The sequence below is a fragment of the Rhamphochromis longiceps genome, linkage group LG1 (assembly GCF_057381845.1).
Source record: "Rhamphochromis longiceps isolate RC_006_pf linkage group LG1, R_longiceps_female_GT1.1, whole genome shotgun sequence".
Classification (NCBI taxonomy): Eukaryota; Metazoa; Chordata; class Actinopteri; order Cichliformes; family Cichlidae; genus Rhamphochromis; species Rhamphochromis longiceps.
In genome coordinates, this window is record NC_140557.1 from 15,174,695 (window position 1) to 15,191,090 (window position 16,396).

Below are 16,396 nucleotides of genomic sequence, written 5' to 3' on the forward strand. Positions count from 1 at the left end.
GTCTGCGCTTCAATCAGACACAGAGAATAGCCTCTAGCCGTTAAACTTTCCAATTACCTTGAGCAGATGGAGGCTGTGGGCTCGGTTTAGAGAGGTTGTTGTGGTTGTTGTTGTTGTTTACTGTTATCTGCTATTGACTGTACGTCTACCTACATACATTGTCAGAAAAAGGGACAGGGCTGCCATAGAAAAGCAGGGTTCTCCCTTTTTAATCTTTACCTTCACATATCTCTCCAGTTCTTATTTTACTCCTTGTTTCATCTCTGATTGATCATATCTGGTTGGGCAAGAGTAGTTTAGCTGTTCATATTACAGCCTTGTGACTGAATGGTTGTCATTACGAATTCAGGTTTGGTGACCTTGTGAAATGCGTATGAAGTCTTCCCACTCTCAGTAACAACTGTGCTCTTGAGCAAAGCTCTCCAGCCCCAGCTGTTCCCTTTGAGGACCTCGTTGGGCAACAGTGTAGCACTGTGCTTTGCTTTGCAGAAGTGTATGAATGAGTGCTACTGTGCAAGAATGAAGCCTGGAGAAGAGCAAGCACACTCAGTTGACTTTCGTGAATCTTGGCATATTAAATAGCGTTAGCAGGCTGATTGATATACAGTATATGATATATATGATTATAAAGCTGAGTAAACTAACAAACTGGCTTAATCTTTCTGCATTATTTGTTGTTCAAAGTGCAGTTAGCTTTTTCTACCAAAAACATTTCTAACAATTTTAGCTGTTTAAAATGTGTCCTTGTTTTTCCATATTGTTAAACAGAAATATTTTAACAAATGAGTTGGTTGGTCCTGAGTGAAATATATAATCACTAGTTAGATATATTTTCCACAATGAAATGTCTTCACCGGTATATAGAGGTATTGCCCATGTCTGCTGAGGGTAACCTGTAAAGCAGCTGGCTTATGTGTTCTCAAAATCATTTGTAGTTTGTAGGATATATCCAGCTCAGGGAAAACAGATCTACAAAAACTGCCTCTCCAGGGAGATGTTCGCAGTGTTGTTGAAGAGTGCCAAAGATAGTTGTTTAATAGTTAATTAATACAAGAGAAGCAGAGACAGTGAGACATATTAATGTTGGATTATCAGTTTCAGAAAATTATAGTACAGACACATGAACCTCCAGCTTAGGTGATTGTCAAACCTGCATATGTGTCAGTCCTTTGCAAATTGTAACAACATCCTTAGATGTGCTTTATATTCAGAGCTAATATATTGTGCTAAAGAAAGAAAAAAGCTGAAAATGGTTCTTAAAATCAGTCTATTTTTATTCATCCTGATATTAGTGTTTCTCTTAATTCCTTGTGTCTAATAAGAACTTAACAGAGCTACTTGCACAGCTGCAGACTATTAGTCATGTAGGCAATTTTCCATTTGGCCTTTTTTGTGCTGTTTTTGTAGATGAGGAACACCAAAAATAGAGGGTAAAAGGGAGGGGTTGACACAAATGACATGAAACCAAAGATGTTGCAACTGGGCTAAATGGTACATATGAACTCACTATCAGGTCACCAGGACACCCTAGTTATCACCACTTTACTTCGTCTGAAATTAGGGGCAGCTGAGTGATAGTCTGGAGCTCTGTAACTAAAAATTGACAATACTGACTGAAGACCTGCTAATCACACTTCTAACATTCAACATGTGCGATTTTTTTTATTTTATTTAAAAAAGGATAGTAATTAAAGTCTTGGTTGTTCATAATAAATGACTTGATATACTGCCTTTCTGCCACACTATTAGAGAGGAAAACTCATGCCATCCACTGGTGATGTGACTTTATATATTGTATCATTTGCCTGCGAAACACATGTGTTTACCTGTTTTTCTCATGTGTGTGCACATACTGTGTAAAGGTATAAATGGAGGTTATTGGGCAGATCTTTACCTTCAGCTCCTCCGGTGCTTCACTAACCTTGGAATGAAAGGATACTAGGGGGGAAAGAACGGATGGATAGGAAAAGTGGAGGAAAAGAGGGGAGCAGAGGAGGAGTGAGAGGGCGTTGGAGAGTGTGTATTCACGTGTGGGATACGGCAAGATGGATTACCCAACCCGGCGGGCAATTTATCACTGTCACAGAGAGAGAGAGGGGGCAAAAGAGAGGGATTCAGAAGAGAGGGGAAAGGAAAGAGAGGCAGCAAGAGGATGGGATGAAGAGCTTGGGGAAAGACAGTTAAAAACTAGGTGGAGGACAAAAAGAGGAGAATAAACAATTATGAGCGAATACTTTATTTTGTGCTCAGTCAGACACATTTTTACAACTAATCAAGACAAGGTGTAACCCCATGCCTGGAAAGGGTGAAAACAGAACAGAGAAAAGACGGAAAAGGATTTGCTGTGTGGCTCCTGAAGCATAAGCACATCCTTTAAATGTCCTATATTCTTAGTGACTGAAGCTGGAAAAAAGTATAGTTGTGCAGTCTCTATGTAGTGCACGTCATAAGGCTTGGATCCTTTTGATCTTAATATGGAGCATATTAGCAATATAATGTAAAATCAGAGATTTCTCACCAGGGATAGTGAAGACCTGGCATTTTATTGTCAAGCTCTGATGAGTTCCAATCAGTCAGAACAATAAAACATCCTTCATGCTGCTGTACACGTATCCCCTTGTGTTGCCTAACAGCATTGACCCATTGAAGTGGAAATTCTGTCGTCCCTGGCATCCTTTTGGGGCTGATGGTTGATGGCTTATTTTAGAGCATCCCATACATAGATGTTTGGAGACTAAAGCTATCACAGAGCACCATTTCTGTGGTAGATCTACTAGAGGTGTGCCACAATGTTTACACCTGTTCTCTGTTTGTTTAATCGTTTCTTTCTTTCTGATGTGAACAGAGCGGGGTGTGAAATTTTGCCTTGCTTGCAGATATCCAATGTGAAACAGGCATTCACATAGAATACATTCTCACCTAAATTAACTAGCCATGTTCCCTCATCTATATTCAGGTGCAGACAACTAGCTAATTGGTAGCTAGCTAGCACAGTGAAGAAGATTATTTTTGCATATACCTCATTTACAGTGCAGATGGTGGACTAATTTAAAAAAAAAACAGACTGCAGAGTTTATATGCAGTTCATTTACAGTCAGGAAGCACCATCGATAGCCAGATAATTTAAAAACAGGCACCAGCGAGTAACTTTCACATTTAAAAAAAAGAGGCAGCAATTTAAACAGCTATTTCATTTATAGCACTGGGCACTGTTGTGGATGGGCAGCTAATAAAAAAGCCAGGCTGTCTTCCAGCCAGCTAGCTCATTTACACTAGCAGGGAGCCCGACTGTAAACTTAACTCTGTACAGGCCGGGACAAGATCTGCAGCTCGGGCTGTTAATGAGAAGGCAGCATGCATAACAAACAGTGGATGTACAGATACACGGGCTGAAATATTGATGAAGCAAAAATGTAAAAAGTCTCTTTTAATTCACATAAACACTTGTCCTGTTTGCGTGTGAGAAGGACACAGACAGAGAAAGAGATCTCATCTGTCTGTAGCATCTGTTTCCAGTATTTTACATCCTCTTTGATTGACATTACACACACATACACACACACACGCAGGTCAAGCAAGGCTATTTTGGGACATTATATGTTTGTGGGTGAAGAAAAAAACAACTTTGTAACTGATGAGCACTTAACCTAAGCTAATTCATGGCAGCATGCAGACAGCCAATTAATTATGGTTGTCAATCCCGAAGAGTGACTGCATGAATGGCTGGCTGCAGACACAAATGTGTCATCAACATGGTCTGTCTCTTGAGAGTGTTTTGCCCACAACATTTCAAAGGAAAGTAAGATTTCAAAGAAAAATCCATAAAGACAAACAGATAAAAGCATCAAAAGTTTGTCCTCTTTGAATGAACCCACCCTGCTTTCTTTGTCTCAGAGACGGACTACTCACGGCAAGTCTGGCTAACTAAAGGGCTAATGATGGCGGTGACGCTGATATACACGTGCTCCACTGAAAAATGCGCAGAAATTAAATTTCATGTTGTATCATCAACTTGATTTGATGTTTTATGCATGTTTTAAAATTTTGATTGGTTGGTTGATTGCTCTAGAAGCATGTCTTGGCACTCTACAGCCATCTTTAAATGCACCTGGGCATTTCTTTGGACTGTTATTTTGAAGTATCTTCTAAATTAATACATAATATTTTTTATGTCACCAAGACATAAAAACTGGATATGTAGGATTGCGAGGAAATTCTGTTAAGACCTGCTTAGAAAGTTTGGCATAACATAAGGTTTTACAAAGTGTTTGCTTCCTCTGAAAGTTATGTTTCCACTGCAGTTTTTACTCTTCTGGAATATGTTTTATGACATTGAACACTGTATAAATTGTCAGTCATACAGTAAGAAGCCTTGAAGCCATAACATTATACAATCAAACGTCGGGCAGCACAAACATCCACATAAAAAAATGAACAAGAAAACCCCGAAAGTATCAAGGAAAATTTTGCAGCAAGTAATTTACACCAGAAGTATGTAGGCACATGCTTATGCTAATTAATTTTCACACTGCTGTGACAACACAAACTTTCTAATGCATTTCTCTTTGTTATTAACATGTGTCAACAACACAAGCGAGTGTGTAAATGTGTGCAGGCAAACTGTGTGTCTGTTCATTTAAATGAATGCTTCACAGGATTTATGCACATGTGCTGGTACGCATTTGTGTGTTAGTGTAATAGGTCACAGTTATGTCCTAACCAATCTAACTCCTACTACCATTATTGGATCATCTGAGGGAATGACCAATTAAAAAGGTGATTAAAGGAGACATACTTCAGAGAGGGAAAGAGAGGAGGAAGAGGGGCTGGAGGTAATAAATGAGCGAGAAAGAGGAAACCTTCCGGGGTTCTTTAGTTATTTGTCACAGAGGGGAAACAAAGAAAGAGAAAAGTCTGTGCAGGCAGCGGTTGGTTTGCTTAATATTCTGGCACTTGCGAACATGCTATTAAAGAACAACTTCTGCTAAGGGTTATTTCTGATGTGTGCTACAAAAACACTAATCTTCCACTTAGGTAGCTTTTAAACACAAGGAGTTAATGTAGCTTTTATTAAGTGTAGTGCATTTCAATGTTTTTATCTATCTGCACTGAATTGTTGGTGTGGTTTTTTATGGATTCTTTACGCAGGCTCTATTTGTCATCATGAAGTATTCCCTGCACAAATATTCTTGTTACTTTACCCGTGTATTTTCTTCTCACATTTATAGTTAAGTCTCAGTGGTGTCATAATCGTTTAAGCGGTATATTTTTTTAGGATTAATACAATCCAATATCACATATAGTTAAATTAATTATTGACATTAATAATATTTTCTTTGTCTTGATTTAGAATTTCTGTTTCTATCATTTTCTATCCGTTACTTTTTCTTTTTTACTTTTCCTTGTGTTCCATTATCTGTTTAAGTTCTGGTTTTTAGTCATTTCCAGTGATTTTCGCAGTGATTTTCTCAAATGGACTTCCACTCCTCTTTGTTTTTGTTTGTTGGTTTGTTTGGTTTTCACTTGTGTCTTGTTTGGTTCTCTTAAATTTGGATTTAATCTGCTTTTTGGAAGTTGTCTTTTTCTCCTGTCCCCACTTGATATTTCTGAAATTTGGGGATTTTCTTCCACTTGTATGTTTTGCATCTTGCGTTTTGGTCCATGATGATGATCCATACTGACATTTACATTGACCACTGATTGATTCTTTAATGTTTCTTGGTATAAGTTAGGTAAAAACTACAGTTTCAGCAGCTTTGGTTCAGCTTCTTTGTTGTTGTTTTTATAAATGATTTTTTTTTCTCCTTACAGTGAAGCTATGAATTTGAACTACTATTCAACTGTATAATTTTGGAGTGTGATACCTTTGTGTATGTAACACAAACATACACAGTGCACACTTTTTTAAGGTATACTTTACCTTTTTACCTTCGTTACCTTCAGGACTGCCTTAATTCTTCGTAGCATAGATTCAACAAGGTGCTGGAAACAGTCCTCAGAGACTGCCACTTGCTGGATATTGTCTCGTTATTGGACCGTTTTCTGTAAACCCCAGACATGGTTGTGCAGAAACCCACTCGGAGCATCAGCAATTTCTGAAATACTCAGCCCAGCCCAACTAGCACATTCAAAGTCACTCAAATAATCTTTCTTCCCCATTAAGATGCTCAATTTGAACTTCAGCAGATCATATTTACCTAATCTGCCTAAATGCAATAAGTTCTCACCATGTTACTGGCTGTTTACATACTTGCATTAATGAGTAGTTGAACAAGTGTCCGGAGAGTGTATGTATATGTACAAGAGAGAGAAAAGATGGTATATGTTTTAGACATAATGGTGTGTGAGACCTGTGCTTGACCTTGGTCACTGCAACATTGGGTAAATATACCGTATATGTGCCTATCCATGGGTTTGATGTGTGTGATGTCATTTATAACCTGTGTGTTATTGACCTTCATCCTGCGAAGACGTCAGACTCAATCATTCACACACATGCACACAGTCTCCATCATAACTGCGATTATGGGCTGCCAACAGAGTTGAAATTTATAATATTTTTATCAGTCTCTTATCTGCTCCATGTCTTTGCTAGTTTACATTATTTGAGTGTGTGCTTACATAGAAGTATATGAGCTTATATAATGTGTATGCTCGCTTGTTGTCAGAGCAGGTGCAAGAGACCGTCTGCATCTCTTCTGCATGAATTCACTGATTCCTGACCTGCTGAGAAGTGCCTGTGTGTCTGTGATAGGGTAAATACAGGAGCAAATAGTGGAGAAATGGATGAGCAGAGGGATGAGTGAAGGCATGGGAAGGAAAGATTTATTCTGCTTTGTCACTCATATGGAACTGATCACATACATTCTCCAGAATAAACTGGCAAACAACAATGAAGACTACACATATAATACACGTCAGTCAGTTTTCTGTCTGTCTTCTCTTCCCACCTTTTCTGTTTTCTTAGTTTTGAATGTGATATGATGCTATGAACTGATGCTAAATATAGACGTGGAATCAGTTACAGACAGAGAATAGGAATACAGTAAAGGAGGTGGGTCAAAGTGTTGTCTCATAGTCAGTGGTGGAAAGAGTATTTTTCCATGTATTTGTGTGTGTGTGTGTGTGCTTATGAAAGGGATGTGTCTTGTTGAGCTTGACAGCCTATTTTCCTGAATCCTTTACCTCCTGCACACTCACAGACACACACACACACAAACAGTGAGGGCGAGCTGTCTCTTTTCATCAAATCTCAGTAATAGCATCCTTCTGTGTCCAGTCTGCACTCATCCACCCACACACACACATATAAACGCACACAGTCAAACACACTGACTGTCAGCCACTAAGAGTTGCTGAGGTCACTTTTCAGTTACGATGGACTCAATCGCCATCTCTCTCTGCTTTTCCCTTATTCTGTCACTCCATCTTTGCAGCGTAGAGCCGAGGATGCGTTTGTCTCCCATGTAGGAGGAAATGAATCACACTCGCACACACATATAGACTATCTGTGATGCTGCGAGTGATTGAGTCACTCACAGAATACTGATGAAGTCAGAGGTGAAGAGATGGGTTGAAGAGATGAATAGGTGTGATGAAAGAAGGAGGGGAAGTGAGGAGAGCAGAGAATATGACAGTTCACAGCGAGAAGTTATTATCAAACTGTGCAAAACACTAAAAATCTCTGTTAATCTGCAGAGTGTTTCATATTGGTGGAATTCAAAATTTCCTTTGAATAGAGCCTACCTTGTCTGGTAAGATACTTAACTCAGCTCAAAGTTATGCTGTTCTAATGAAAGATGAGCTGAATATAACAAAAAAAATGCAGTATTAGTAGGGGGAAAATTGCAGAAATGGGGTCATCGAGCAGGCACAGAAAGTATATTTGCATTTTGTGTGTACAAGGTGTTGTGTTCATGGTCAGCGTTTGCAAAAGCTGCCTGTTTTTTCATCCCCCCTCCCCATCTTTCCCCTTGGAAACCACAGCTCTCCTTTTTTTCAGTCAGGCAGCTTGGCTGCTTCTCAAATCTTAGCTAATTGGGAAAAACAAGACCCTCATCTCAAGGACCACTTTAATGCTGCTTTAGTCGCCTGTCTGCTGTGCTCTCACAGTTAAGTGTGTGCATGTGTGACAGGGTGATAGAGAAGGGTCAAAAGATGCCAAAAGAGATTAAATGTTCCCTTTTTGCCAATTTTTGGCAAAGATAGGACTTTTCCAATTCAGTACAAACAGGAAAAGCGGAAAGCAGGGTTATTGTTTTGGCACCGATGAGAAGAATGCTTCACAATTTGTTCACAGTGGTTTATTTTATGTCTCCCTCAATCATATTTTATAACTAACATGAACAGTCTGGTCTAGTCACAATAATTAGAATGTTTATGTAAAGGCTGTAATGGGAAGATATTACTTATAACATATATAAGAAATGAGAATTTCCATTCTAGAGTCATCCCTATCCCATTTCACGCATGTTTTTACTTAAATGTGTTTAAATGCTCGACAATTCTCTCCTTTTCATTTTGAGTTTGTCATTCTTTGTTTTCTTTTATTGCTTTGTGCTGATTAACTCAGTGGCCAACGCTATTTGACATTGACATGGCATTACACTTTTCTTGGACATCTACAATAAGTTTGACAGTACAGCAGTTTTCTTCCATTTACCAAAAAGTCCTTTTGGTGATGATCTCAGGGACGAAGAGAAATAGACTCTGTCTAGAGTGAAAATTTGAGCTGCACAGGGGGAATTTAGGGTTCTTACATAAGCATTAATAAAAGTAATGTAATTTGAAACCATAAGTCACTACATTAAGAATACCTAATGTTATCATTTTTATGACTATTAATCATTATTAATGCTTTCCCCCTTCAGTCAAAGCACTTCCCATGCAAAGAAAAAGAAAATTAAAACTGTCAACCTGTATTTATAAATCTCATTGATGATTTACATGTTTGATTTGGCGAATATACCAGGCAAAGGATGTTGAATATGGAGCTGGCCGGCAGGAGGAAAAGAGGAAGACCACAGAGAGGATTCACGGATGTAGTGAAGGAGGACATGCAGAGGGTTTATGTGATGGAAGAGGATACTTCAGAAGGGATAGAGCTGCTGTGGCAATCCCTATAGGAAGCAGCTAACAAGAAGAAGTTGTATTTACTGTTAGGCTTCACCTCAACTTTCTCCTTACAGTCTCACTCCAGTAGTCTATTTATTGCCGCTTGAAGTGTGCTATTATTGTCTCACGTCAGGCAGGAGTATGTTTGTATAATGCTATTACTGCATGTGTGTGTATGTGTATGTTTAACAGCATGTTCTGTTCATTATGCTGCTTAGTTTTCACAAGAACAAGTTACCCTTTATCCATAAACACACATGCACACGCTCACATACTCAGCAGGATTTGAACTCATGCCGCGTGTGTGTGTGTATCTTGTGGTCTAGTGGTTTGTTGACATAGTCAAGCAGGCAGTTCTCACATTGAGAGGGTACGTTTTACTTTAAAATGAACACACACACACACATACACACACATACATACATACAGTGTATTGATTGTAAAGCTACAAGCTTGTCATTGAGAGAGGCTTATTAGGTGTGGCAGACAGGATGTTACATTTATTTTATTTTTTTTCCTTTTTCTAATAGTCTCCTATTATGTTATTAGCATAATAAGAGCCACCAAAGAAGCTGACCACACACACACAGATATACAGTTGGGAAGCCTTTGTGTTAAAGCAGTATTATTTGTCAGTAATGTGATAAACAGCCCATTAACTGTTAATAACACCAGTATGATGTATTGAGCGGCTTGATAGATCCAGAAGGGTTGTTCTGCATGTTTTTATCTCTTCTCTGTCAATCATCTGTCTCAATCTTAATGTCTAAATCTGCTAAGAGATATCCATCGCATGAATATTGATTGGATGCACATATACACATGGACATAGAAATTCTGCATCTCCACAACTCGTGTATTGATTAAACTTCAGTAAACAAAGAATGCCCCCTCATCTCTTTGGTAAATACTGTGCATACACATCTTCTTGGCATGATGTACTGTGATGTTCAGACAAAGGTCCCAGCTGTTGAGACTGAAGTGTTTGCGCATACATTACTGTGTCTTGGGTTATTTAAACAGCTGTATGAATCTTTACCAAAAACGAGATTTGAAAGCAATGGCTCTGAGATGCTGCAGTGCTTGGTAATAGCATCCTTTAGAAAAGATTCATGCTAGGGTGCATGGTAGAGTACATCCCGAGGCACATAAAATAGCAGAGAAGTGATGCTCTCGGTTCTTATTCAATCTTTTCTAAGTTAAAATGCCATGAGATGGTTTTTACATTTAACCATGCACTCAGTCTGTAACTATCACTTAGGCAGAAAAGGGAACGAGGATGCGCATCCTGTTACACAAGAGGTGGGCTAGTTGAAAGCAGGAAGGTTGCACTTTGTAGCACCATCTACCACAGGTGTTTAATTGAATTACAGAGCTCTGAAGCAGACATGCACACCACACCTGCATTTGGGTGAATAATAAGCTCACAAAATCACAGTCATTTGAATCCTACCATAAGTCTCAAGGGTCCTAAGCAAAGCTAAATTTTATGAGGAAAAGCCATTTCTATTTAATGACCTTTGCAAGATAAAGACCTTAATGCTTTATGGAAAACCTAAAAAAAAAAAATTTCACCAGGGTCAAATGAGGTTTAGATGCAGATCTGTATCAGGGTGTGCGTGTGCTTGTTAACTTTGATATTGAGTCCAAAGAGTCATGGCAGGAGATTTAAAGTGGCTTTGCTCTATCCAAGTGGTTCCAATTAGTCTGGAAAAACATATACAGGCTCAACACGCACCTTTTAATATACAAATATCTATGCACAAATGCACAGATAAGTCCACAGAGATTGGATGAATATCGTGATTCTGCACACAATAATTGTTCTCACACACGCATCCACAAAGAGTAACCGGAAAAAAGTTTAAAAAGAGAGATATAAAGGATATAAAAGAGAAAAATAAACAAACTGACCCGTGTTACTTTGGTTTTTTCTTCCATTGCTCATGTTTAACTGTTGGTTTACATTGTGCGCAATATAAATATGTAAGTATTGACTCAACCTATAGTATGAGTCTCTTTTTCTTCACATTTTTTTCTAACCAAAAAAGGCACAACACACTGTTTTTACACCTCAGTGCCTTTAATGCTGACATTTTTCATATGTGGTGTCTGTGTCAGGTTAACTTACCTAAAGTGCTGATTTATCTATTTATCTGTATACTTATTACAGAATCATATCAATCATGATGTTAAAAGTAAGGCTTTTTGTTTGGGTGAACAGGTTGAACAAAGTATAGAGAAAAGGAGCACTGTTTTTCTATAGAAGCTACTTTAGTATAAAGGTGTTAAGAGGACTATCTTTAGAGGAGCACTCTTAAATGGTATCCCAACAGGAAGTGATTTGTAGTAATGTGGCAACCAGATACACTGTATAGTGAGTGACATCCAGTGACTTAAAAGTTTCATGCCAATGGGCTTAAGTGTGACAAGTGAATCTCTTCCTGTGTGGACACCCCTACACCCCCACTGTGTGGTGTTAAGCTATGTGCATGTATGTTTTTGCCTACAGAATCTACTAACATCTAGTGTGCCTTCTTAATGAAATAAAGTTACTTAATGAAAAGGTTATTTATGTATAGTAAGAAGTGTAGTGTCAAAACTGAAGATGCTTTGCATACATATACAGTATAGTTTGCCTTTTTCAACAGCATGTGTACTGATTGGAGTTTTGGGTATTTGATTCAGGAGATATAGTTATTTTCTGCCGGTCTGCTGCTAAATGACCAAAGATTGATGTGTTGATCCTCCCATGGTGTGCTTACTTTTTTAATGTATATGATCATACTTTAAATACAATTAATATTACCCCTGATCTGTTTTTTTGTTTGTTTGTTGTTGTTGTTAAAAATCACAGATGAACTTTGTTCTGGGTTGTAGTCTCATTTTCCCACTGAAAATATAATGTTTGGATCCCGCTATTTTTATTTCCGATTGTATACATATAATCTGTATACAAATCTTCATTGTATCTCTAGACAATTACCATTTAATGTTATGGTTTATCCATTATATGGCATAAAACAGATGAAATATGTCAAAAAAAAAAGAAGGTAAAGAGCTGGTGGCAGTGGAAAAAACCACTGGAAAAAAAAGTGGGTTTTATTTGTTTGAAATTGTATTAATTTAAATGCTATTCCATCTAGTGTGCAATAAATACATTCATTCAACTCTATTATGAGACATAAATATAAAAGAAACAGTCACAATTTTATTTTTTATTGTTTTTCTTATTGCTAAAACTGATGGTTAACTAAACCTTAATGAATAGAAAAGTGGTTGTTTTTAAAATTTAGCAATAAATTAAGTTATTCCTAATTGATAGAAATTAATAATCAAACACCTAACTTTATGTAATAATAAGTGGCTGCTTGTTTATTAAGCAAATATGCTAACAGATGATTCAAAGGTGCAAAGTCACATTATGCATTTCACTTACAACATACACATCAGACTGAACTAGCAAAATTCAGTAAAAGAAAGAAAAAGGGAGGGTGGGGGGGATCGTATAAGGTCAGTTGCTTTCATTCCTGTATGAGACAACGTTTTGCTGCTAGCTTCTGTCATACTTTTATCCTTTAGACCCCGAGGACATAGTGTGTGTCTGTCTGTGTTTTTGTGTGTACTTGTTTGTTCACTTGGTGTGTCTGTCTTACTACACTCCTTCCCTGAGGCTGAATAACATGCTTCTTGGTTTTTCTATAAATATTCATAGTAAAGACTTGTTCAACATGGCTATGATTTCCTCCTGTCTTATCCTTCGTTATCTTAAAGGTTTTCTTAACATATCTCACTCCCAGCTGTTCTTGTTCATTTTGCTTTCATTCAAACCTTCAGTCATGAGTCTAAATGTTTCCTTTTGTTTTTCTCTCCCTCCTTCCAGGATCCCTCATTCTCGCTCCTTCTCCACGATAAACTTCAGGTGCCCAACAGTTCTCGCCGGGCGTGGAACGAGCGTGACAGTCGATGCGATGTCTGCGCCACCCACCTTACTCAGCTCAAACAGGAAGCTGTGCGGATGGTTCTGACTCTCGACCAGTGGGATTTATCTCCAGCCTCTTCCCCTCCAGCCCTGAGTGGACGATATGGGTCTCAAGCACCTCCGGGTCCGTCATCAGGAGCACCAGGAGGGCCTCTGTCACGTGAATGGCCTCCCTTTCTCCCTTCCTCTTCCTCCCCCTCAGCTGCTGCTGCTGCTGCTTCTCAGCCTGCCCACACATCCTCTCAATCCCCTTCTCCGGTTCCCAGCCAGACCCCAACACCAAGCCCTAGCCATGGATCATGCAGTCCGCAATCTCAAGGTGCAGGGCATAGACTGGGGTCCAAGCCCAGCTCTCTGGGCCTCGGAGGTGGAGTGGACAGAAGAAACGGGTCCCCTAGTTCAGGAAAGACATCTGGTGGGCAGCAGCAGCCAGTGACTGGAGTAAACAGCCCTGGAAATAATGGTGGTAGCAGCAGTAATAATGGGACTGGAGCAGTACTGAGCACGGCAGCTCTGCAGGCACATCAGCACCTGAACAGAACGAATGGAGGAGTCACACTCTATCCATATCAGGTAAAACACCTATAGATGTGTGTATTTTGGCGGTGGGAACGTATGTGTCTGTGCGTGTGTGTATCTTGGACTATCTGGACCGATTCTTCCCACAAGTGCATTGCAAATATCACCATGGAAACAGCAGAACTATATCATTATATGATCAAATGATGACAGGCAAGATGGCTAGTCTCTATATGTGAGTCTGACAGATTAGGCAGGAGTTCGGTACATTTACACTGGTCATTTTGCAGGTTTGACTTAACATCCGTAACTTACGTGAAATGTTTGTTCTTGTACTTCAGAAAGAGCTAAGGACAATTTAAACTAAAAGTTTTCTCCTCCATTATAATAAATATATGACTGACTGTCTAGCAAACACAAAAAATGTTATGACTGGGATGTAGATACTGTTAAAAATGTACTTTTTTATAGAGATTTTTGCTGTCAGGGCTTAATATGCTCTAAAAGGACATTTTTCAGCTGTGACACATGCCTCCTGAGTGGGATACATGCATGCTAAGGAGAGAAGGAGAGATAGGAACCAAACACACTGAGTGATGTTAAAAGAAATTCAATTACTTTAAAATCCTTACCACTCAGTTTCTGGAATATTTGTTGATCATATCTCAGTCTGACCCGAGCACAGAGACCCTATTCACACTTGGTTTTGAGATGCGTCCTAGCTGATATGATTACATCCATGTTTATCGTGTGTCTCTATCGAGGCTACTTCTGTTTAGATTTTCTCACTGTCTGCAGCTCAAAGAACCCAGCTCACACATATTTTATCTGACGTTGGTTCGAGTGATTTGGCCTCACAGCATCTCATGGTGGATTTACATTTATGTTTTGCACTTTTGGTCTGATCACCAGCCGAGTTTAAACGTAAAGTATATTAGAAATTCAGTTTGCAGTCCAGTTTGTAGACAGATGACAACATTATACTTTATGTTTTTCAAAGCATTGCCATTCCCAAACAAAGAGATTGTAAATAAGAAGAATATTTATTTATTTAGTCCATATTTGCAAAGACAAACGGTAGCTGTAAACAAACCACGGCAGACCCGATGACAAGTTCATGCTTTTCAGCATCTTTATTGACTCGCTTTCATCAACGGTTGTCGTTTCCACATGGCTGGAGCTTTTCAGCCACCAGCCGAACACACAAACACCAACAACAACAATCATGACAGGAGTTAGCCCACACTTTAAGCAGGCGAGGCGTGGTTGCCGATGCCACTCAGGTGCGTCCGTCTCCCCTGCAGTGGCACCACAGACCACACCCCGCCACAGTAGCAAATTTCTTTATGTGTTTATTTCTACTCAAATATTAGAATGCTAGTTTCTGATGGTTGTGTCTTCTAAAATTGCAAAAACACGTTGTGCAATTAGTTTTTTGCATGCCAAAAAAACACTCTTACTAAGGAGACAAGAGGGAAGCAAAACATGTTGATATCAAGCATTAAGTTAGCACCAAGCAAGATTCAAGATTCAAGTGGAAAATAGAGATAAAAGAAAATGTTTTAGGAGGATACAGGAAGGGAAGAAGCACAACTTCACAAAAAAAGGAGGATGGTAGGAGGGAGAAATCGCCTTAGGTGAACAGTGGTCTAGAGGTGTGTGGAGAGAGGCAGTGGTGCTGAGACTCCAGGGGAAATCCAGAGGTGTGTGTGTGTGTGTGCATGTGTGTGTTAACATGAACGTGTTATACAGATGTAATAATTCATACAGTGATAATTAGGACTCCGGGGACTCTATGTCATACACCCCCAGTCCCTCTTCACTCTTTCATTCTCATTCATTTTCTTTCACACGTACTCTCCCCTTACTTCGCCCCTATTATCTCTCCTGCCGTTCTCACACTTTGTCTGCTTCATATTCATCCGCTCTTCTATCTTGCTGTTATCCCATCTGCTTTTACTTTTTTTTTTTATTCAACCCACGACTAGAATCAGATACAGAGAGATGGAGTGATAGATGGAAATGACTTTGTACACTCTCTTGAATTGTTTCGTTATCATGTTCTACCGGTCAGAATAAATTAGGTTTGCAGGCTTTTATGTATTCTGGTATGTCTTTGTGGGAATTACAGTCAAAGAGTTCAGATTTGAAAGAGCATTTCTCTTTTGCTAAATTTCATTTTCTCAGAAAATAAAAAGGCGTTCATTTTTTTTTAGGTTATGAGGTTTAGGTTTGTCTGTCTGTTAGCAGGATTGTGCAGAAAGTTATGCATGAAGATTCCAGCACATGTGGGGGCTTGGCTCAACCTAGAAGTCCGTCCTGCCATCTATTCTCTTCTGCTCATCCTTATCAGGGTGGGCTGGAGCCTATCGCAGCTGTATTAGGGCGAGAGGCGGGGTAAACCCTGGACAGGTCGCCAGTCTATCGCAGGGTCAAAGAAGAAGTCATTAATGTTTTTGAGTTGATCTGGATAACGATCCAGGAGTCTTTGGAAGAATTCTTCACTATTGTGAGACTGAAAAAAAAATCAGATATTTCACATCATATGTACATTTATACACCATCTTTATGTTCAATAAACTGTTGAAACATGGTGTTCAGGGCAGTTTGCATCACTTTTTTCATCCGCTACTTCAATTTTACACATCATTTCATAGTTTCATCGTTTCATGTAGCTTTTTTGACCGTGCTCCACTTAAAAAAATGTTCTTTGATTTCAACTTAGCCAGCATGAAAGCAGGAAGGTGTTTTGCTTTTTATGTGCCTGCGTCACATTTGTTG

At 39.0% G+C, this 16,396-nt stretch overlaps 1 protein-coding gene and 1 long non-coding RNA gene across 4 annotated transcripts in view; one reads left to right on the forward strand and one right to left on the reverse strand.

Moving 5' to 3' along the window:
- The window catches only part of kif26ba (kinesin family member 26Ba), a 102,593-nt gene that overhangs the window by 18,385 nt on the left and 67,812 nt on the right, over nt 1-16,396 (forward strand). For all 3 annotated transcript variants that reach the window (XM_085395872.1, XM_085395795.1, XM_085395951.1), the window contains exon 3: nt 12,998-13,669. In XM_085395872.1, coding sequence (XP_085251998.1) covers nt 12,998-13,669 — 672 coding nt within the window. The remainder of the gene's footprint in view (nt 1-12,997; nt 13,670-16,396) is intronic.
- LOC146678465 (uncharacterized) overlaps nt 1-16,396 on the reverse strand; it is a 50,396-nt gene that overhangs the window by 16,266 nt on the left and 17,734 nt on the right. The window lies entirely within an intron of this gene.